This window comes from Salmo salar, chromosome 14 (genome assembly GCF_965601325.2).
Source record: "Salmo salar chromosome 14, fSalSal1, whole genome shotgun sequence".
In the NCBI taxonomy this organism is placed as follows: domain Eukaryota; kingdom Metazoa; phylum Chordata; class Actinopteri; order Salmoniformes; family Salmonidae; genus Salmo; species Salmo salar.
In genome coordinates, this window is record NC_138304.1 from 64,745,865 (window position 1) to 64,770,888 (window position 25,024).

Consider the following 25,024-nt stretch of genomic DNA (forward strand, 5'->3'; position numbering starts at 1 on the left):
TTAATTGGAATGTAATTGGAGAAGCACCATTGATCATAAATCACATTCAGCTCCCTCTCCTCCCTCAGCGCAGCTAGCACTCTGCTATGCTTTCCTCCCTCCATCTTCCTCCCACCCTCCTTCCTTCCCTTCATTTCTCCCTCCCTTACCAAGTACGTCAGTCATGTGCAGTGGAGCGACGCAGAGGAACAAGGCCCCCTACTGGGTCCACAGCGCTAGGGTCAATGTACGTCTGGCCACAAACCACTGGAAACGGGGATGGGAAGAGAGAGAGGGGTAAGAGAGAAAGAGGGGATAGGGGGATTAGGAGGAAAGACAGGAAGGGAGAGAAATAAATAATGTGTGATAAGCCCCCAGTCTTATTGTGCGATTTCTTCCCGTGTTTAGTTAAGTGAGATTTGCTTTGGGTGTTTTATTGTTTCCGAATGCTTCAGAGAAGTCAATTTGTCGCCTCATTTGTCTACCGCTGAAATACATCAGCAGCATTTCACCGGCGTCAGAGTCGAGAAATGCTTTCTCATTTACTCTGAGTATAGATGTGAATCAAGGTTGAGGAGATTGACTGTGCTCCGTTTTAAATGTGGGCTTTACAATGAAAACTAAGTTCACCATTGGAGAGCTCATGTAACAAATTGATTCTGAAGTGGAAGAGGAAAACTCAAGAGAACGATAAAGGAGGCAGAGAAGCTTGTGGTGAAAGAGTCGGATGACACAGGGTCAAAGTCTTATGAGACTGAAAAGTGTATCGCAGAATGATCGATCGATGAGAATGTGGAGAAAGAGAATCAGAAAAATGGGTATATGTAAAGATAGGATATGAGGGAGGAAGACGATAATTCAGACTGACTTTGGGGTAAAGCACAGCAGTAGAAGGAGACATCATGGAAGGATGATGAGAAAGCATTGCAAATGCAAAAAAGTGGTTAAATAGATCAACGAAAGAGACAAAGGGAGAAGAGAAGGGAGGATGAATGAAAGGGTGTTGGATACACAGAGAGAGAGAGAGTGGGTGGGAGGTCGTGAGTCAGGGGAGAGAGAGGGGCGAGAAAGAGAGAGAGAGGGGGTGAGGCTGTTGTTTTAAGATCAGTATGGATGAGTGCGTTTACCCTCTGGGGAGGGGGCCCGTTGGCTCTCTCTGTCTGTCATTCCACTCGTTTATGTCTCGCTCCGAGGGAGAGGTAAAGGCCACTGTGTTTGTGTGTGTGTGGGGTGGGGGGGGGGGGGGCAATAATGCTCTTTTCATCATTGAATGCATCTTTTTTCCACCCGCTTCCTCATTTTCCCTTTTCCTTTGTCCTCTCCATCTCGTTTTTCCGCCTCCCTCCCATCTTTCTACTCCCCCTCTATTTCTGCTCCATGTAAACTCTGGCATGTGACTTGTGGCAGGTATTTGGTTTTCACCAAGCATGGTCGCCATTACAGGGTACCCCTCAGAAAATGTTGTTTTGGTAGTGTTGTGTTTTTTAGAGGACGTTCTAAATTCCATTTTCAGCCTCATCGGTAGACCACGTGTTTTGTATGGCCACCAGCGTCTTCACTGCCATTTACTATCAATCCCAGTTTTATTGAGCCTGTGAAGGTAAACAGTAGAAGATGATGACATTATCTGATATGGCTGTTTTTTGTGTTTTAAACTGTTTCAACAACACATCCACTAAAATGTGACCGACATGAAGATAAAATGGCCAATAAGAATGTCCATGTATTGGCTATAACCACATACGGAGACGGTTTTCCGGACTCAGATTAAGCCTAGTCCTGGACTAAAAAGCAAGTTAAATTGAAAATAATTTTAAATCCAGGATTATGCTTAATCTGTATGGAAAACCACCCCAAAGAGTAATGATATTATTTAATCAGGTTACTCATTTCAGAAACTACCATCACTGTTTTTGGGGACCATCTATTGTACTGCACATGGGAAGTTTATCAAGGTAGTTAAACTAGAATAGAGGTGATTGGGAGGCAAGATCCCCACAGGTTAAGTGTGGAATCTGCCTAAAATGCTTGTTTTTACCTGTGTGTATGTGCGTCTCTGTCTGTGCATGTGTGTGTGGGCCTCTCTCCATGTGTAGCCGTCGGTGTGTTACACTAATGTCATTGTCATAAGCGTCGTAGGAGTCAGACCAAAGCGCAGCGGGTATAGTGCTCATCTTCTTATATTTATTTAAAGTGAACACTTAAACAAAATTAGCAAAACGAAAAAATGACAGTTCCGTAAGTTTCACGGACTATACAGGAAACAACCACCCACAACCCACAGGAAAAAACAGGCTGCCTAAGTATGGCTTCCAATCAGAGACCACTAACGACACCTGCCTCTGATTGGAAACCATACTCGGCCACACAAAGAAAAACGAACATAGAAAAGGAAAACTAGAACATATCCCCAAGAAACAAACAAACCCCAAAACACCCAAAATGCAACACCCCCTGCCACGCCCATACTACAATGACAAATGACCCCTTTACTGGTCAGGACGTGACAGTCATCCTGTGTCCGTCCTCCAGCTAAAAGCCAGGAGCAGTCACCTCTACACTTCTCTCAATGTCACCTTGCCCTCTCTCTTCCACTTTCCTCTCTACTCCTCTCCAAGCTCCTTTCTCTGTTTGTCATTTTTCATCATCTGTCTGTGTTTCCTAATCTCTGTCCTTTCTCCTGTATGTGTCTCAATTCATCATCTCAACTTGGGTCTTGTGCTGAGGGTTACTAAGTCACTCATATACAGAACAGTAGGAATAGATGATCACTGACAGAGGGAAGGGGGGCACTCCCTTCTTCCCTCCCTCCATCCATCCATCTATCCCTCATCTATCCATCTATCCATCCCTCATCCCTATCTTTCCCCTCTGTGTTTCTTCTTCCCTTATCTTTGTCCTTCCATCTGGCTTTCACTTATTCTCTGACACCTCTCCCTCTCTTCTTTTCCTCCTCCTGGTGCTCTGTCGTTTGACAGATGTCAATCACACACACACACACGTGCACACACACTGCCAAGGTAGCAGCAGCAGGGAGTTGTTGTGACCTGTGTGTGTACGTGTGTGTGTGTTTGGCTGTCCGTGTGTGTGTCTGTATGTATCCGCTAGGCACTACCTCACATAAGTGCCCTGTACTGTATTTACACTAGCCCACCAGAGCACAAAGCATGTTGGCTAGCAGATCACACAAATCTGAAACACTTAACCCTCACTAGTGCTGTTTGGCAAGTCTCGAGCCACACACACTCCAGTGTGTTCTGTCGGGTAGCCTATGTTACACACGATTACGTTGACGCCCTCCTCTCCATTATGCTCCAGCTGCACATATGAATGCACGCCTAAACATGCCATTCGTACGCTCACATGCTCGTTAAAATAGCATACAACATCAACTGTGTTTCTATCTTTACACACATAAGGTCACATTGAGTTCCTGCATGCTCCACTAAACAAACTGGCTGCATTAGGGCATTGCAAAATAGTCTCTCCCTGAACTCCGGCTGCTCAGGCTATCTGAAATTCTAATCACAGGCATTACTATTATGATGACTATTTCTGCTATGCAGGCAGCTAAGCTTTCTACAAAGTTTAGGTTAAACCGTGAAGGCCAAAGCTATTTCTTAAAAAAAACACATTGTGTTTATCCACAAATAATACAAATCTCAACTCTCTCCCTCCACCTCTCTCTCTTTGGCTGCCTTTCTCCGTTTCGCTCCAAGTTTATTTATACATTACCCGTCTTTTCTTAATAATCTCTCTTATCTTTCAATTTTCCCCTTTTGCCTCCCTCCGTCTCGGCCTCTCTTTCTTCTCCTCTGTGTAAAGCACATCACCTCTCCTCTATCTCCATTTCTGTGCTGCTGTTCCTTTCTCATCCCCCCACTGCCTCCCCCTCTCCCCTTATCTCTTCCCCCTATATCCCTTCATCTCTCCTTTTTTACCTCCCCTCTTCTCTATCTCTCCGCCTGGCTCGCTCTGCATTCCGTGGTCGCTCGCTCCCCACCCTCCGTGCTGTCCCCCTGGCCCTGACTGAAATTAAAACCTGACCATGATGGCTTGGCCTGTCCACCTCTCCCGCCAAGGCCCGGCAATATGGGCCTAAGAAATAAACCTTGAAGTATACGATAAAGTACATCAAAACTGCCACAGACTCGCGGCTCTGTAGGCACTGTATATTTTTAGATACCATTCCACATTTTTACAAGCTGTTTCTGTGCCTCTTTTTCTCCACCTTCCTCTCTCTTCCTCTCCCTTCTCTCTCTTCCTCACCCCCCCTCTCTTCCTCTCTCTCTCTCTTTGTTATATGGTCTGACAGTGAGACGAGAGTCTGCAGTGATTAACACTGATTAAAGTAGTTAACAAGGCTCTCTCATTCAGTGTGTGTGTGACGGTGTGTAGACATTTTACTAGTACCAAAAGTCCTCACAAGAATAGTAAACCAGCAAAAAATTCAGAGAATTTAGAACATTTTGCAGGTCCCCAAAATTCGGGTTAGAATTAGGGTTAGGGGTTAGTAGTTAGGAGTTGGGAGTTAGGGGCTAAGGTTAGGTTTAGGGGTTAGGGAAAATAGGATTTTGAATGGGAATCAATAGTTGGTTCCCTAAAATTCCTCACTAGTATACAGTAGTAAGACGTGTGTGTGTGTGTGTGTGTGTGTGTGTGTGTGTGTGTGTGTGTGTGTGTGTGTGTGTGTGTGTGTGTGTGTGCGTGTGTGTGTGTGTGTGTGTGTGTGTGTGTGTGTGTGTGTGTGTGTGTGTGTGTGTGTGTGTGTGTGTGTGTGTGTGTGTGAGAAACACAGGGTGGGTATGTGTGCATGTGAGACTGGGTGTGTGTTAGACTGTGAAAGTGTCAATCATCTGGCCAGGGTGTCAGAGTAGGGAGAGGCACAGCTGTGGGATCTTGGCAGTTGAGATGGTTCTGTGTGTATGTTTGTTCTTGTGTGCGTGCTCACTCACTTCCGTGTGATGTGTGTTTTCCCCTTAGTCTTATTCTCACCTTGTCTTGTTTCCATAAACACCACCTTCACAGATGAACACAACCCCAGTTTTTAACCCAGAAGTGCGATATCAATCTGCAGTCTGTAAAAAAACCTCCTCCATCTTTTTCTACTATGCTATTTTGTCCTTCGAAATACGTATGGGCCCATATTAGGCTACATTAAAGTATTTATTCTGCCCATTGAAGGTGTTGATGTAGTCTTACTGGCTGCATTTCAAATGGCACCCTAATACTTACATAGTGCACCCTATGGGCTGTGGTCAAAATTATTGCACTATATAGGGAATAGGGTGTCGATTGGGACACATCCACTGTATGGTGGATTGAGCATGATGCCCTCAGCCACACCTAGCCCCTGACTGCATGGGGTGTTTTGGGTTAAGTGACTCTTTCAGCTGCACAGATTCAGACCCAAATCTAAGAAAAACTATATTAATTATGAAAAGGCACCAGCACGTTGCTGAGCTGCAGTACCTACCACTCTGAGAGGGGGAGGGAGGGAGAGAGGGCGAGAGAGAGAGAGAGAGAGAGAGAGAGAGAAGGGGGGTTGAGAGAGAGAGAGAGAGAGAGAGAGAGAGAGAGAGAGAGAAGGGGGGTTGAGAGAGAGGGGGAGAGCGGAGGAGAGAGAGTGAGTGAGGGAGGGAGTGGAAGAGAGACAGAGCTGGAGACACAGAAGATGGGGGTGGAGAGCTCAGAGCTGTATCATCCCAAATATAGCCAGACAGATATGGCTATCCTATCTAAAGTGTTTGTGTTGTCTGGGCCACAGTACTACAGCCCAGGCCAGGCCAGCACAGGTTGGGCCCCACAGCAAAGGCAGACGACACAGCCAAGGCTTTGTTGCAATCGTCTTCAAACACTCCTCGATACCGAGGTGTGACAACGCGCCAGGCAAGAATCTGCTGCCCACGACCATTCCAGCCACTTTCCAACAACTAGAGAGGAGAGATGGGAGGATGCTTCTCTCTCTCTCGCCTCTATCTCTGCTGGGCACTTGCCGTGGTCTATCATTTTTATCTTCTCTGTAATCTGCTGCTTCTCAGTTGATGTCACTAGGTATGTCTGAAATGGCACCCTATTCCCTTTATAGTGAATAAAGCTCCATAGGGCTCTGGTCAAAAGTGGTGCACTATATAGGGGATAGTGTACCATTTCGGATACAGCCACTGTGCTGTAGTTTGGGGGCCGGACATTTCCATGATGAGATGGCAAAGCATACACATTCATTAATATGATCACCATAGGCACAGGCTACACACTACAACATGGACTTAATACATTCAATTTTAGAATAGTACAAGATTATACATTGTGCTCTATGACCAGTGTTACAGGCTTTGGTTTTTTCATGTATGTTTTGAGGTTGGACTTTAGCACGTATAGCTCATTAGCACGTAGGGCGCACCTTGTTAGTCAGTATGTGCTCCACCTGTGTTGGTTTCCATCTCGTTAGTGGGAAGGTGTTTCACCTGTGCTGGCCCATGTGATATTTAAGAGTGTCTGGCCCAATTTAAAAAAATAAAAAATATTTAACCTTTATTTAACCAGGTAGGCTAGTTGAGAACAAGTTCTCATTTGCAACTGCGACCTGGCCAAGATAAAGCAAAGCAGTTCGACACATACAACAACACAGAGTTACACATGGAATAAACAAACATACAGTCAATAATACAGTAGAAAAAGGCTATATACAGCATGTGCAAATGAGGGAGGTAAGGCAATAAATAGGCCATGGTGGCGAAGTAATTACAATATACCAAATAAACACTGGAATGGTAGATGTGCAGAAGATAAATGTGCAAGTATAGATACTGGGGTGCAAAGGAGCAAGATAAATAAATACAGTATGGGGATGAGGTAGTTGGATGGGCTATTTACAGATGGGCTATGTACAGGTGCAGTGATCTGTGAGCTGCTTTGACAGCTGGTGCTTAAAGCTAGTGAGGGAGATATGAGTCTCCAGCTTCAGTGATTTTTGAAGTTCGTTCCAGTCATTGGTAGCAGAGAACTGGAAGGAAAGGTGGCCAAAGGAAGAATTGGCTTTGAGGGTGACCAGTGAGATATACCTGCTGGAGCGCGTGCTATGGGTGGATGCTGCTATGGTGACCAGTGAGCTGAGATAAGGCGGGGCTTTACCTAGCAGAGACTTGTAGATGATCTTGAGCAAATGGGGTTGGCAACGAGTATGAAGCGAGGGCCAGCCAATGAGAGTGTACAGGTCCTGCTCCTGTTGTCTTGAGAGATGCGGATGGTCGACACCTTTAGTTGGTGTCGAAAACATCCATTTGTCTGATTTTCCCTGTTTTAGTTTTGCTAGACTTTTTGGTTTGCTTCCGGTCATTAAGTTTGGAACCCCTCCTATAACCCCACCTGTTCTGGTTGTTGTCAGTGACTCTGTTAGTTTCCCCTTCTGTTTGAGCGACATTATTTGGTTTTCTAGGTGGGGAACGTAACAACCAGTTCTGGAGTGGGATTTCAATGATTGTGAGTTCTGTGAATTTGGAAAGTATGAGATTGTTTATTATTATGCTGCACTTGGTTGAGCACACAAACTCAGCAAAAAAAGAAACGTCCTCTCACTGTCAACTGCGTTTATTTTCAGCAAACTTAACGTGTAAACATTTGTCATGCTGGAGGGTCATGTCAGGATGAGCCTGCAGGAAGGGTACCACATGAGGGAGGAGGATGTCTTCCCTGTAAAGCACAGCGTTGAGATTGCCTGCAATGACAACAAGCTCAGTCCAATGATGCTGTGACACACCGCCCCAGACCATGACGGACCCTCCACCTCCAAATCGATCCCGCTCCAGAGTACAGGCCTCGGTGTAATGCTCATTCCTTCGACGATAAACACGAATCCAACCATCACCCCTGGTGAGACAAAACCGTGACTCGTCAGAGAAGAGCACTTTTGCCAGTCCTGTCTGGTCCAGTGACCTTGGGTTTGTGCCCATATGCGACGTTGTTGCCGGCGATGTCTGGTGAGGACCTGCCTTACAACAGGCCTACAAGCCCTCAGTCCAGCCTCTCTCAGCCTATTGTGAACAGTCTGAGCACTGATGGAGGAATTGCGCTTTCCTGGTGTAACTCGGGCAGTTGTTGTTGCCATCCTGTACCTGTTCCGCAGGTGTGATGTTCAGATGTACTGATCCTGTGCAGGTGTTGTTACATGTGGTCTGCCACTGCGAGGACGATCAGTTGTCCATCCTGTCTCCCTGTAGCGCAGTCTTAGGCGTCTCACAGTACGGACATTGCAATTTATTGCCCTGGCCAAATCTGCAGTCCTCATACCTCCTTGCATCATGCCTAAGGCACGTTCACGCAGATGAGCAGGGACCCTGGGCATCTTTATTTTGGTGTTTTTCAAAGTCAGTAGAAAGGTGTCCTAGGTTTTCAGAACTGTGACCTTAATTTCCCACCGTCTGTAAGCTGTTATTGTCTTAACCTCTCTAGGGTAGGTGGGACGAAATCGTCCCGCACTATTCAACAGCCAGTGACACATCAGAGCGCCAAATTTAAAACCACAAAATGTCATAATTCAAAGTTCTCAAACATAGGACTATTTTACACCATTTGAAAGATAAGACTCTCGTTAATCTAACCACATTGTCCGGTTTCAAAAAGGCTTTACAGCGAAAGCAAAACATTAGATTATGTTAGGAGAGTACATAGCCAGAAATAACCACACAGCCATTTTTCAAGCAAGCATATATGTCGCAAAAACCAAAAACACAGCTAAATGCAGCACTAACCTTTGATGATCTTCATCAGATGACACTCCTAGGACATTATGTTATACAATACATGCATGTTTTTTTCAATCAAGTTCATATTTATATCGAAAACCAGCTTTTTACATTAGCATGTGATGTTCAGAACTAGCAACTAGCATACACACCGCAAACTTCCGGTGAATTTACTAAATTACTCACGATTAACGTTCACAAAATACATAACAATTATTTTAAGAATTATAGATACAGAACTCCTTTATGCAATCGCGGTGTCAGATTTTAAAATAGCTTTTCGGCCAAAGCACATTTTGCAATATTCTGAGTAGATAGCCCGGCCATCACGGCTAGCTAATTTGACACCCACCAAGTTTGGCCCTCACCAAACTCAGATTTACTATAAGAAAAATTGGATTACCTTTGCTGTTCTTCGTCAGAATGCACTCCCAGGACTTCTACTTCAACAACAAATGTTGTTTTGGTTCGAAAAGTCCATAGTTATATTGAAATAGCTCCGTTTTGTTCGTGCGTTCAGGTCACAATCTGAAGGGTGACGCGCGAGCGCATTTCGTGACAAAAAAATTCAAAATATTCCATTACCGTACTTCGAAGCATGTCAAACGCTGTTTAAAATCAATTTTTATGCGATTGTTCTCATAAAATAGCGATAATATTCCAACCGGGCGACGTTGTATTCATAGAAAGACTGAAAGAACAAAATGGAGAATTCACATGAACGCGCATCTCCAGTGTCACTGTCCCCAGGCAGGCCAGTAACAAACTCTGCTGCTGTTCTTTGCCCAGAGACTGCAGACATCTCATTACACTTTCTGGCACCTTCTGAGAGCCAATGGAAGCCTTAGAAAATGCCACGTTACAGCACAGATGCTGTATTTTTGATAGAGAGGCTACAGAAGGACAATAAATTGTCAGACAGGGCACTTCCTGCATGGAATCTTCTCAGGTTTTGGCCTGCCATATGAGTTCTGTTATACTCACAGACACCATTCAAATAGTTTTAGAAACTTTAGTGTTTTCTATCCAAATCGACTAATTATATGCATATTCTAGTTTCTGGGCAGGAGTAGTAACCAGATTAAATCGGGTACGTTTTTTATCTGGCCGTGCAAATACTGTCCCCTAGCCCCAACAGGTTAACGACCGTTCCACAGGTGCATGTTAATTAATTGTTTATGGTTCATTGAACAAGCATGGGAAATAGAGTTTAAACCCTTTACAATGAAGGTCTGTGAAGTTATTTGGATTTTTATGAATTATCTTTGAAAGAGAGGGTCCTGAAAAAGGGCCGTTTCTTTTTTTTTGCTGAGTTTACTTCCTCTGCCATGTAATTCCAGCTAATGCCCATTTTTGTCTTCTCAGTATAGTTGGCGGTCCTTGACGAGCCAGCCAATGAACTGTTCATTGATTTTATTTGACAATTTAACATTTTTGGTTATTGTCTTGTCAAAACACACACATTTTAACACTTGTCAGGGACGACAGTCAATTACTTATTTACATTGAGGTCCCTTATTTCCATTCATAAGAACCTTGACTCCATATTAGAAGAAAAATTGTCATCCTGCAGCTTAAGTAAACTTGCAGTGTAACAGTTGTCGTCGGATTGAGACCAAAACGCAGCGGGTATATGTGTACTCATCTTCTTTTATTACGGAAAGAAGGAAAAACCAAACTAAACACAACAACAAATAAACAGTCCTGTAAGGCCATAAGCTATACATGGAACAATCTCCCACAAACACTAAACCAAACACATACCCATATATAGGACTCTCAATCAGAGGCAACGAGAAAACACCTGCCTCCAATTGAGAGTCCAACCCCAATAAACAAAACATAGAAATACAAAAGACTAGACAGAACATAGAAATACACTAACATAGAACAGTACCCAAAAACCCAGAAATAATAAATCAAACACCCTACTAAATAAACCACCACCCCGAACCACATAAAACAAATACCCTCTGCCACGTCCTGACCAAAATAAAAAACAAATACTCCCTCTACTGGTCAGGACGTGACATGCAGACCGTCTTTGTCTGGGTATTACATAGACAGTCAGAATAAGGAACTTACTTTGGAGAAGACCTTGACATAGGTTCACTCACTTCAATGCTTTATCACAGAGAATACCTTGAACGTATGTATTCTCTCCTGTTAAGTAAGGTCTTTATGTACCTGCCGCCCAAGTCATGGCCCTGAGAGAGCGAGAGATGGAATAAACAGAGAGAGATACCAAATGTTCTTGTGCCAGTCAATTATTCAGGAAGCAAGATATGGTCCATCTTCCGCCGCTCTGCTCTTGCTGCTCTAAACCTATATGGCAGGGACTCACCTCATATCAGGATACAGATTTAGCCGATACTTGAATTTTCCTCAGCACTGCTCCAGTGTCCTCAGCACTGCTCCAGTGTCCTTAGCACTACTCCAGTGTCCTCAGCACTGCTCCAGTGTCCTCAGTACTGCTCCAGGCAGAAAGAGGCCTTCTCTGGAGCATACATAGTGTTTTTCTTTTCTGCTGTTTCTGTGTGTGTGTATGTTGTAATTATTTTCACACGGTTTGCTATATGGGATATACAGTGCCTTCAGAAAGTATTCACACCCCTGGTATACACACAATACCCCATAATGTCAAAGTGGAATTATGTTTTAAAAATGTTCTACAAGTTAATAGAAAATGAAAAGCTGAAATGTGTTTATTCAATCAGTATTCAACCCCTTTGTTATGGCAAAGGGTGTGATAGTGTATAACATGATTTTTGAATGTCTACCTCATCTTTATACCCCACATGTACAATTATCTGTAAGGGCCCTCAGTCCAGCAGTCAATTTCAAACACAGATTCAACCACAAAGACCAAGGAGTTTTTCCAATGCCTCGCAAAGATGGGCACCTATTGGTAGATGGGTCAAAATAAGACATTGAATATCCCTTTAAGCATGGTGAAGTTATTAATTACATTTGATTGGTGTATCAATACACCCAGTCACTACAAAGATACAGACGTCCTTCCTAACTCAGTTGCCAGAGAGGAAGGAAACCACTCTCAGGATTTCACCATTAAAACAGTTCCAGAGTTTAATGTCTGTGACAGGAGAAATCTGAGGATGGATCAAAAACATTGTAGTTACTCCACAATACTAACCTAATTGACAGAGTGAAAAGAAGGAAGCGTGTACAGAATACAAATATTCCAAAACATTCATCCTGTTTGTAACAAGGCACTAAATGTTACGGCTGTCGTAGAGAGGGGACCAAAGCGCAGCGTGGTAAGTGTTCATTATATTTATTAAACAATGAAAACACTAGAACAAAGAAACAAACCGAAAAGCCAAACAGTTCCGTCAGGTAACGAAGTACAAAACAGAAAATAACTACCCACAAAACACAGGTGGGAAAAGGCTGCTTAAGTATGATTCCTAATCAGAGACAACGATAGACAGCTGCCTCTGATTAGAAACCATACTCGGCCCAACACAAAGAAATACAAAACATAGAATGCCCACCCCACACCCTGGCCTAACACAATAGAGAAATAAACCGTCTTTCTCAGGTCAGGGCGTGACAGTACCCCCCCCCCCCCCCCCCCCCCCCCAAAAGGTGTGGACTCCCGGCCGCAAACCTGAACCTATAGGGGAGTGTCCGGGTGGGCATCTATACTTGGCGGCAGCTCTGGTTCGGGGCGTAGCCCCCACACCGCCCGCTGATCCCCCCCCGCTTCTGTGTCGCCGGAGGAACCAGACCGTGGATCATCACCGGAGGCTCTGAACTGCTGACCGCCGCTGAAGACTCTGGGCTGCAGGTCGCCGCTGAAGACTCTGGGCTGCAGGCCGTCTCAGGAGGTTCCGGGCTACAGGCCGTCTCAGGAGGCTCCGGACTGGGGAGCGTCGCTGGAGGCTCCGGACTGGGGAGCGTCGCTGGAGGCTCCGGACTGGGGACCATCGCTGTAGGTTCCGGACTGGGAACAGGTTCCGCGCTATGGATCATCACTGGAGGCTTTGTGCCATGGATCATCACTAGAGGCTCCGGGCCATGGATCATCACTGGAGGCTTCGTGCCATGGATCATCTCTACAGGCTCCGGGCCATGGATCATCCCTACAGGCTTCTTGCCATGGATTATCCCTACAGGCTCCGGGCCATGGATTATCACTGGAGGCTTCGTGCCATGGATCATCCCTACAGGCTCCCGGCCATGGATCATCACTGGAGGCTTCGGACCATAGATCATCACTGGAGGCTTCCTACGTGGAGCTGGAACCGGTCTCACCGGACTGGGGAGACGCACAGGAGACTGGGTGCGCAGAGCAGGCACAGGGTATACTGGGCCGTGGAGGCACACTGGAGGTCTGGAGCTTAGGGCTGGCACACTCCATCCTGGCTGGATGTTTATTTTAGCCCAGCAATGGCGGCGCGTTGGCACAGGACGAACTGGTTTGTGCTGGTGAACGGGGGGTGCCGTGCGTAGAGCTGGCGCAGGATAACCTGGCCCGAAGAGACGCACTGGAGACCAGGAATGCTGAGCCTGCACACTTCTTCCTGGCTGACTGCCAACTCTAGCACGGCAACTGTGAGGAGCTTGCACCGAGCGCACCGGGCTGTGAGTGCGCACTGGCGACACAGTGCGCATCACCGCATAACACGGTGCTTGCTCGGTCACTCGCTCCCCACGGTAAGCACGGGGAGTTGGCTCAGGTCTCAACCCCGATTTCGCCAATCTCCCCATGTGCCCCCCCAAACAAATTTGCGCTGCCTCTCGGGCTTCCGTTGTTGCCGTGCTTGTTCCTCATAGTATCGCCATTCCGCTTTCGCTGCCTCTATCTCCTCTTGCGGACGGCGATACTCCCCAGGCCTCGTCCAGGGTCCTGCCCCATCCAGGATTTCCTCCCAGGTCCAGTCCTCCTGACCACGCTGCTTGATCCTTTGGTGGTGGGTAGTTCTGTTACGGCTGTCGTAGAGAGGGGACCAAAGCGCAGCGTGGTAAGTGTCGTGGTAAGTGTGTTATATTTATTAAACAATGAAAACACTAGAACAAAGAAACAAACCGAAAAGCCAAACAGTTCCGTCAGGTAACGAAGTACAAAACAGAAAATAACTACCCACAAAACACAGGTGGGAAAAGGCTGCCTAAGTATGATTCCTAATCAGAGACAACGATAGACAGCTATCTCTGATTAGGAACCATACTCGGCCCAACACAAAGAAATACAAAACATAGAATGCCCACCCCACACCCTGACCTAACAAAATAGAGAAATAAACCGACTTTCTCAGGTCAGGGCGTGACACTAAAGTAATATTGAAAGAAATTAACTTTATTTCCTGAATATAAAATGTTATGTTTGGGTCAAATCCAATACAACACATTACTGAGTACCACTCTCCATATTTTCAAGCATAGTGGTGGCTGCATCATGTTATGGGTATGCTTGTAATTAAGGACTGGGGAGTTTCAGGACAAATAATAAACAAAATGGAGCCAAATTTGCATACCGTGGATTTGTGTGCGTCCGTATGTGTGTGTGTGTGTGTGTACGTTTGCATAAATCGCTGCAGTTACTCTGGCTCAGACATAAAAGTCCACCTTACTCTATTGGGCTTGCTGAGGTTGGCACTGTTGAAGGCCCAGACAATATGAGTAGCATTATTTTCTCCTCTCTCTCTCCCTTTCTACTTCTCTCCAATTTCCTCTCTTCCATTTCCTCTCTTCCATTCTATCCCTCTCTCTCACTCTCTCTCTTCCTCTCTCCCTTTCTCTTGCTCTCTCATACTCTCTCTCATCATTCTCCCTCCATCCTCTCTCTCGCTCTCTGTGCGAACCCAAAGGAGAGGCTTAAAGAGTTAGGTTTGTGAAAGCTAACACCCCACTGTAGCAGACTTCCTATGAGAGCTGCTGAGGCTCTCACACCCCACACTTCAAAGCTCAGACACTGCTCTTTGAAACCTTAGAAGTAGGTATGGTTCTGTTGTCTTATGGCTTCAGTGTGTTTCTTCCTGGGTTTACTTTTTTATTCCTCGGGCTGTTCGCTGGCAATCTTTGTTCTTCTATTTCTGTGTTTGTCTGTTGACAATGTATGTGTGTGTGTGTGTGTGTGTGTGTGTGTGTGTGTGTGTGTGTGTGTGTGTGTGTGTGTGCGTGTGTGTGTGTGTGTCTCTTACTCAAGTCAAATGTAATGGAGTCTGTTGCACATGTTGTTAATGGTTGCCGTTCGTACAAGACCTGTACATAGCTAGACATGACTGCATTGTCGACTTGATAGGTACTGAGGTGAGACCGGTAGCCTCACCGACAGCACACATTCACAAACATTCTCTTGTCATTGGAGGCTGGTTCGATGTTGACGATGATGTGTTTTCTTGTATACCAACTATGGCAGATATTGTTGTTGAGGGGGGACGCCAGAGGGAGGTGCTCATTTTGGAAGTGAGTTGCTCTTTTCAGTCTTACATGGAACAGGCCTTTGCTGACAAGTTACTGAAATACCAGCCCCTCGTGTCACGCCTGAACAGCCTCGGTTATCAGTGCAAGCTTCTCGGCCATCTACATAGGCTGACAGTACATGGTCTTCAGATTGCAGTCCTGCATAAGACCGAGGCAAAGCAGCTAACGAGGTTCTGCTCTGTGTCAGCAGTCATGGGCAGCCTATCTCTGTGGAGAAGGAGGTGCTATCTGTAGCCATAAGTGTCCAAATATCCGTGTCCTTAGAAATGTTGGAATCCTTCTCGAGTGTAATGTGATTTGTGGATTCAAATAAAGTATTTCATATTTGTGTGTGTGTTTGCATGCGTGAGTGCTGCTAGAGTGCGTCTGTGTGTCCTATTGTGTACACGTGTCTGTGCTCACAATAGGCTCTTGGCTCTTCTACACCGTTGTCTCATCAATGTGGCCTGTAGCCTGAGAGGAGGCATGTCTACAAGATAAGCACTGTGTTCTCGTATGCCTTCGCCGCAACACATGTGCCTGACATTCCCACTGAGATGGGCACTGTGAAGAATTCACTGTGATGAGAGTCTCCATTCTCTGACAGAACCCATTTAGAGTGCGCTCTCAGAGAGCGAGCAGAGCGAGGCTCGTCCGCACCACAGCTTTTGTATTGGTATCAATACAGCTCTTCTCAGAGAACGAGGTATTAGATGAAGAAAGAGAGAATGAGATCTGCTTTTCATCAGGAGGCACTTTGAGAATGAATAAAGGTGAGCCAGAGGCCTTTTAATATCCACTCACAATTAGAGACTCACCTTCAGAGATGGGGCTGTGTCCCAAATGGCTCCCCATTCCATACAGTGCACTACTTTTGACCAGAGCCTGGTTTCCCAAAGGCATCTTAAGGCTAAGTTCATCACTATTGGATCCTATGTTATAACAATGAACTTAGCCTTAAGATGCTTTTGGGAAACCGGGCCCTGCTCAAAAGTAGTGCACAAAATAGTGAATAGGGTGCCATTTAGGATGCTGGCACACTCTCCTTTCATACCTCTGTTGATAGAACATAAATTATTATAGGCTAGTAGTTCTGTACTTCTAAAGTACACTGTAAAGAATGTACTTCAAAGTCTGGTATTTATTTGTTGTTGTGTGACATCACCTGGTGGTTTTTCACTATCAGCTCTCCACCAATCGGAGAGTGGACAGTTTCCACCTGCTCCCTCTATTGGCTGTTTTGCCTGAGCTAGAGACTGTCACATGCTGGAATCACTACAGTCATTGGATGGTATTCATGTAGTAGCTCCAATCTGCAGCCAGACCTGGCTCCACTATGGGGACCTGTTTCCTTAATGTGTGCAGTCAGACTGAATTACCCAGAAGTGTGTGTGTGTGTGTGTGTGTGTGTGTGTGTGTGTGTGTGTGTGTGTGTGTGTGTGTGTGTGTGTGTGTGTGTGTGTGTGTGTGTAGAGCAGCACCCACCACCACTATTCTGAGTCATCTCTGAATCATCACTACAGTATACTCCAATCAGATCCAGGGGTAATCCCAGACCTGAAAGGCTGTAGCATCTAGCTATTTTTTCCCCCCACGCCTCAGCATTTATTTTCAGCCTCCATTTTGGATCGGAACACAGTAAACCGTGCGCTAATTACAAGGCTAACCCAATCAGCGGAGGGAAGATTTGCTGGAGACTGTGTGTACTTTTACTTGGAGACGATGTAATGACTTTTGGTGCTAAGGTACGGGGAAAGCAGCAGAGCCTGTCCCTGTCTCGTCCTGCAGCTAGAGGAGCCTGTCGGTCTTCTATTAGTTAGACATTTGGAGAAATCAGAGGAAGAAATTGATTGTGCATCACTATGTTACTTGTACATTTATTCCATGATTGCACCTGTGTTTCAACTGTAAATCCTTAATGGTGACCTTGAGGGAGATGATTTAAGATGTCATGATGCTTGTATTGGGATTGAATGAAGGTTGTTTGATGGTCAGACTAAGAAACCAACCTGAATGTGAGCGGCATGTATACTGAACAAAAATAGAAATGCAACATGCACCAATTTCAACGATTTTACTGAGTTACAGATCATATAATAAAATCAGTCAATTGAAATAAATTCATTAGGCCCTAATCTATTGATATCACAGACGCAGCCATGGGTGAGCCTGGGAGGGCATAGGCCCAGCCAATCAGAATTGAGTTTTTCCCCACAAAAGGCATTTATTACAGACAGAAATACTCCTCAGCTTCATCAGCTGTCCTAGTGGCTGGTCTCAGACGATCCCGCAGGTGAAGAAGCCGGATGTGGAGGTCCTGCGCTTACACGGTTAGACGTGGTCAGCGGTTGTGAGGCCGTTTGGACCATATTATCTTCATTTTCTTAAATTTCTTTTAACATTTGCTCACTGCTGAATGCAAACCACACCAAAACATGGTCTTGTTCTGTTCTTTGATCATATTTTGGCAGGAATGGTATGGACGTACTGCCAAATTCTCTTAAATGATGTTGGCTGCGGCTTATGGTAGAGAAATTAACATTAAATTCTCTGGCAACAGCTCTGGTGGACATTCCTGCAGTCAGCATGTCAACTGCACGCTCCCTCAATTTGAGGCATGTATGGCATTATGTTGTGTGACAAAACTGAACATTTTAAAGTGGCCTTTTATTATCCCCAGCACAAGGTGCACCTGTGTAATGGTCATGCTGTTGAATCAGCTTCCTTATATGCCACACCTGTCAGGTGGATGGATTATCTTGGCATAGGAGAAAAGCTCACTAACAGGGATGTAATCAAATTTGTGCACAGCATTTAAGAGAAATAAGCTTTTTGTGGGACATTTCTTTCATTTCTTGGATCTTTTATTTCAGCTCACTTTACACTTTACATGTTGCCTTTATATTTTTGTACAGTGTAGATACACTAACACTACTAATACAGTCGATGCTGTTACTGTAACAGCAGGGACATGAATGTAACTATAATGAACCATGTAACATAATGAATCATGTAACGGTATTGACCATTTTATGTGTGCGATGGCAATCTCAGACTAAAGTATGAAGTGAATTATAGAGCAGCGGAATAATTTAGTGTGAGTTGTCAGGCTAGGTCAGACAGCATCGTGCATGTAAACAGCGTGTAGATCTAGAGATCTACTATTACTAACAGTCAATGCTTTAACTGTGATGGTATTTACAGTGATGTAAAGGTAATGACCATATTGCTTATACTCATCCACAATGGAGAGGATTGGTTGGATATGATGGTCAGACAGCAGCCTGCATGTAAACAGCATGTAGATCTACTATTACTAACAGTCAATGCTGTTACTCTAACAGTATTATTGTCTGTGATGTAACGGTAATGGACATTTTGTTTATGCTCATTCACAATGGTGGTTGGTTTGGTTGGAAATTGGATTTTGTTTAGATCTTCCACTGCAGAACAGACCGCTAGTTTCTGTCCACGGTCTCTTTTACAGTATCTTTGTTATTTATTGATAGCGGCTGTATTCTCAAAATACTTGTTTTTGTGGTGCAAGGTACAGTGGTGCTATCTTTGTCTTTGTCACTCCTCTCTCTCCCTCGCTCCCCCCTTGCTAGGCTGTCTTCACCAGCTTCTGCTGGCTGTACTAACGAGCAGTGCTTTCCCACTCATAGGAAAATGATGATGATACAGCAGAAACGACACAGAGACAATGCACAGCGGGGAGAGAGAGAGCGAGACAGGATGAGAAAGAAAGGCACCATCACTCTTTTTTCCCTGCACTACTACATATATGTGTATCCCTGGGGTGCACTACATCTTTGTCTCTCCCTCTGCCTCACTTACTCTCCATTTTATTCACTTGTTTGTCATCATTCACTGTGTTTTCCTCTCTTTGTCCTGCTTAGATTCCCCCACTAGCCCTCCTCCTCTTCCTCCTTTTCTCCCTTTCTCTGTTGTTAAATCTTCCTCCCTTCTCCCCACCCTTCCTTGCCCCACCACCTAATGTGTCATGGGTCACTAAGTGGACTGCTTATACACTGAACAAAAATATAAAATATGTAGGTCCCATGTTTCATGAGCTGAAATAAAAGATCCCCAGAAATGTTCCATATGCACATAAAGATTATTTCTCTCAAATGTTGTGCACAAATTTGTTTATATCCCTGTTAGTGAGCATTGCCAAGATAATCCATCCACCTGACAGGTGTGACATATCAAGAAGCTGATTAAATAGAATGATCATTACACAGGTGCACCTTGTGCTGGGGACAATAAAAGAACACTCTAAAATGTGCAATTTTGTCACACAGCACAATGCCACAGAGGTCTCAAGTTTTGAGGGAGCGTCTAATTGGCATGCTGACTGCAGGAATGTCCACCAGAGATGTTGCCAGATAACTGAATGTTAATTTTTCTACCATAAACCGGCTCCAACGTCGTTTTAGAGAATTTGTCAGTACGTTCAACCGACCTTACAACCGCAGACCACGTGCATGGCGTTGTGTGGGTGAGCGGTGGGGTTATGGTATGGGCAGGCATAAACTACGGACAACAAACACAATTGCATTTTATCGATTGAATAACAATACCGTGATGAGATCTTGAGGCCCATTGTGAGGATAATTTTTTTTTTAAGGTAACTGTGACCAACAGATGCATATCTGTATTCCCAGTCATGTGAAATCAGGGCCTAATGAATTTTTCAATTGACTGATATCATCATATGAACTGTTACTCAGTAAAATCTATAAAATTGTTGCGTTCATATTTTTGTTTTGTATATAAGTCTATGATTTCACACACCTACAGAGCATCCTCCTCTGACACTTTCTGTGCCTTTATGACGGAACTGTGATCTAACATTCTGTCCTCGTGTTATGTATTATGCGTAGAGTGTGCTACTAAAGCCTCAGTGTTCAACACTCACTCACACACACCCACGTGCACACATAATATACACACCCACTTGTAAATGCACACCCTCACTCATTCCTTTCCGCCTACTCTCTCAATGACAGAAGCTCCTTTCCCTTTGTATTTATATCCCATTTGCATCCAAGCTTCCCCATCATCACATTCTCCATCATTCCTCTACCTTTCCCTCTTTTACTATCTCTTACTCTATTCTCCTCTCTCTCCTCCCCCCCTCTCTCCATCTCGTTCCCTCTTTCTCTCTCTTTCCCCTCTCGTTTTCTTCCCTCCCATCTCTCCCACTCTCTCTAAATGTAGTCCCTTTGAAGCATGGCTGTGTTTCTTTTTACAACACTGTGAGACAAAAATCTGTCATCCAACATCTGAGAAAGGAGTGGGGTATGAGCGATGAGATAAGATTGATGCCAGGAAAAGAACAGTGGTTAAGGGATATGATATTCTTCTGTCTCTACATGTGTGTAATGCAAACAAAGAGAAGGGAAAAGACAGAGGTATCGATTGTGGTAGAGAAAAATACCCAGAAAAGGAGCAATGTTACTACACTATAATGAGAGTGGGAGAGAGAGAGAGAGCGAGGTGATCCTCATTTTGTAATTGAATAATAATCTCCCTTGAGATCTGACCTAGTATTGTGTCTGTGCGTGCGTGCATGTGTGTGACCGTTCACTCGTGTGCGTTTGCTCATTTTCCCCGTGTGTGTGTGTGTGTGTGTGTGTGTGTGTGTGTGTGTGTGTGTGTGTGTGTGTGTGTGTGTGTGTGTGTGTGTGTGTATGTGTGTATGTGTGTGTGTGTGTGTGTGTGTGTGTGTGAGAGATTGTAATTGAGAGAAAGAGTGCGAGAAAGAAGAGGGTGAGAGAGGAAACCCTAGGGCTGAATGCAACGCAATACTGCCGCCTAATGGTACAAAGTAGTAAATACCGCTCCAGTTGCAGATTTCCCCTGCCATTTATCCTGACACAGCTAAGGATACCTCACATCTCATCAATTGTCCTTTCCATCCCTTCAAGATAAGCATAATAAGTTTGTATAATAATTCTTTGTACAATTATGATAATGAGTATACAGTTGAAGTCAGAAGTTTACATACACCTTATCCAATTACATTTAAACTCAGTTTTTCACAATTCCTGACATTTAATCCAAGTAACAATTCCCTGTTTTAGGTCAGTTAGGATCACCACTTTATTTTAAGAATGTGAAATGCCAGAATAATAGCAGAGAGAATGATTTATTTCAGCTTTTATTTCTTTCATCACATTCCCAGTGGGTCAGAAGTGTACATACAATCAATTAGTATTTGGTAGCATTGCCTTCAAATTGTTTAACTTGGGTCAAACGTTTGGGGTAGCCTTCCACAAGCTTCCCACAATAAGTTGGTTGAATTTTGGCCCATTGCTCCTGACAGAGCTGGTGTAACTGAGTCAGGTTTGTAGGCCTCGTTGCCCGCATACACTTTTTCAGTTCTGCCAACAAATTTTCTACAGGATTGAGGTCAGGGCTTTGTGATGGCCACTCCAATACCTTGAATTTGTTGTCCTTAAGCCATTTTGCCACAACTTTGGAAGTATGCATGGGGTCATTGTCCATTTGGAAGACCCATTGCGACCAAGCTTTAACTTCCTGACTGATGTCTTGAGATGCTGCTTCAATATATCCACATAATTTCCCTTCCTCATGATGCCATCTACTTTGTGAAGTGCACCAGTCCCTCCTGCAGCAAAGCATCCCCACAACATGATGCTGCCACCCCAGTGCTTCACAGTTGGGATGGTGTTCTTCGGCTTGCAAACCTCCCCCTATTTCCTCCAAACATAACAATGGTCATTTTGGCCAAACAGCTCTATTTTTGTTTCATCAGACCAGAGGACATTTCTCCAAAAAGTATGATCTTTGTCCCCATGTGTAGTTGCAAACCGTAGTCTGGCTTTTTTATGGCGGTTTTGGAGCAGTGGCTTCTTCCTTGCTGAGCTGCCTTTCAGGTTATGTCAATATAGGACTCGTTTTACTGTGGATATAGATACTTTTGTACCTGTTTCCTCCAGCATCTTCACAAGGTCCTGTGCTGTTGTTCTGGGATTGATTTGCACTTTTCACACCAAAGTACGTTCATTTCTAGGAGACAGAATGCATCTCCTTCCTGAGCGGTATGACGGCTGCTTGGTCCCATGGTGTTTATACTTGCGTACTATTGTTTGTACAGATGAACGTGGTACCCTCATGACATCATTTTCTGAAATTTTCCAAGCTGTTTAAAGGCACAGTCAACTTAGTGTATGGTAACTTCTGACCCACTGGAATTGTGATACAGTGAAATAATCTGTCTGTAAACAAGTGTTGGAAAAATTACTTGTGTCATGCACAAAGTAGATGTCCTAACTGACTTGCCAAAACTATAGTTTGTTAACAAGAAATTTGTGGAGTGGTTGAAAAGTCAAGTTTTAATGAATTCAACCTAAGAGTAGGTAAACTTCCGACTTCAACTGTACATAGTATGATGTTATTGGGTAGGATGTTAAATCATGTCACCTCATTTCCTCACCTAAGGCTAAAGCTTTGACTGTATACGCACGCACGCACACACACACTTCACATGTCCCAACCCTAGACTAACCTTCGGTACCTGCTAACACACTGGTACACTGTGTTCGGTCGCCGTGGGTGCATGGGACCCTTCACATGTCAGTGTATCTCTCCTTCCTGTGGTAGGAGAGCTACATGAGCTACATGTCTCCAATGACATGTTCTCCTTCTGCCTCACTGACCCAGACTATGTCATGCTCATGGGAATGACAGTAGGCTTGAAGGATTGGGTATTATTTTCTGCAGCAACCCTGGTTGGTTTTGGGACTGTGAATAGAGTGAGAACATTACTATTTGTAAAGTAGTCCCTCCCTGATAAGAGTTTTATACTATGCTGTTACTCATCATTGTATTTCCTCTCTTTTTCCTTCTTTTTGTCTTTATTTCTTCTTCCTCCATCTCCCTCCACCTTTCTCTCCTTCCTCTCCCCCTCCCTCCCCCACTCGCTCTCCCTCTCTCTGTCCTTCCCTCCATCCTACTGTCTCCTCTCCCCCCTCTCTCTCTCTCTCGCCAGTCTACGGAGGGAGGGCTACACGGTGCAGGTGGCGGTGAACGACTACCTGGACATCTACTGCCCACACTACAACACCAGCCAGCGGGGGACACTGGAGCGCACTGTGGCCGAGCAGTACGTCCTCTACATGGTCAGCTACCGCGGCTACCGCACCTGCGACCCCCAGATGGGCTTCAAGCGCTGGGAGTGCAACCGGCCACACGCACCCCACGCACCCATCAAATTCTCTGAGAAGTTCCAGCGCTACAGCGCCTTCTCCCTGGGCTACGAGTTCAACGTGGGCCACGAGTACTACTACATATGTGAGTGGAATATTTCTATTCTAAGTTTGTATAGAAGTCCACTACCGGTCAAAAGATTTAGAACACCGTCTCATTCATTCTTTATACATTGTAGAATATTAGTGAAGACAAACTATGAAATTACATTTACATCTTAGTCATTTAGCAGACGCTCTTATCCAGAGCGACTTACAGTAGTGAATGCATACATTTCATATATATATATAGATTTTTTTTTTTGTACTGGCCCCCTGTGGGAATCGAACCCACAACCCTGGCGTTGCACACACCATGCTGGCGTTGCAAACACCATGCTCTACCAACTGAGCCACAGGGAAGATGTAGTAACCAAAAAAGTGTTAAACAAATCAAAATATATTTTATATTTGAGATTCTTCAAATAGCCACCCTTTCCCTCGATGACAGCTTTGCACACTCTTGGCATTCTCTTAACCTGCTTCATGAGGTGGTCACCTGGAATGCATTTCAATTAACAGGTGTGCCTTCTTAAAAGTTAATTTGTGGAATTTCTTTCCTTAATGCATTTGAGCTAATCAGTTGTATTGTGACAAGGTAGGGGTGGTATTCAGAAGATAGCCCTATTTGGTAAAAGACAAAGTCCATATTATGGCAAGAACAGCTCATATAAGCAAAGAGAAACAACAGTCCATCATTACTTTAAGACATGAAGGTCAGTCAATACGGAACATTTCAAGAACTTTTAAAGTTTCTTCAAGTGCAGTCGCAAAAACCATCAAGTGCTTTGATGAAACTGGCTCTCATGAGGACTGCCACAGGAATGGAAGACCCAGAGTTACCTCTGCTGCAGAGGATAAGTTCATTAGAGTTACCAACCTCAAATTGCAGCCCAAATAATTGCTTCACGGACTTCTAGTAACAGACACATCTCAACATCAACTGTTTAGAGGAGACTGCGTGAATCAGGCCTTCATGGTCAAATTGCTGCAAAGTAACCACTATTAACCTGTCTGGGAACCTGGGACGGTTGCGTCCCACCCTAGTCAACAGCCAGTGGAATCGCGTCGCGCGAAATACAAATACCTCAATACCTTCAATTTCTCAAACATATGACTATTTTACACCATTTTATAGATACACCTCTCCTGAATCGAACCACGTTGTCCGATTTCAAAAAGGCTTTACAGCAAAAGCAAAACATTAGATTATGTTAGGAGAGTACCCAGCCAGAAATAATCACATTGCCATTTTCAAAGCAACTAGCATGCATCACAAATACCCAAAACACAGCTAAATGCAGCACTAACCTTTGACAATCTTCATCAGATGACACTCCTAGGACATCATGTTACACAATACATACATTTCTTGTTCGATAAAGTTCATATTTATATATAAAAACAGCATTTTACATTGGCGCGTGACGTTCAGAAAATATTTTCCCTCGAATGCTTCCGGTGAACCAGCGCTACAATTTACAAAATTACTATTCGAAAACATTGTTAAAATTGAATATTGTCATTCAAAGAATTATAGATTAACATCTCGTGAATGCAACCGCATTGCCAGATTTAAAAATAACTTTACTGGGA

At 44.4% G+C, this 25,024-nt stretch overlaps 1 protein-coding gene across 1 annotated transcript in view; it reads left to right on the forward strand.

Annotated features, from left to right (window-relative positions):
• The window catches only part of LOC106570106 (ephrin-A3), a 95,611-nt gene that overhangs the window by 53,017 nt on the left and 17,570 nt on the right, over nt 1-25,024 (forward strand). Inside the window, exon 2 of the mRNA XM_014142114.3 lies at nt 23,173-23,474. Within this exon, the coding sequence (XP_013997589.1) occupies nt 23,173-23,474 (302 nt within the window). The remainder of the gene's footprint in view (nt 1-23,172; nt 23,475-25,024) is intronic.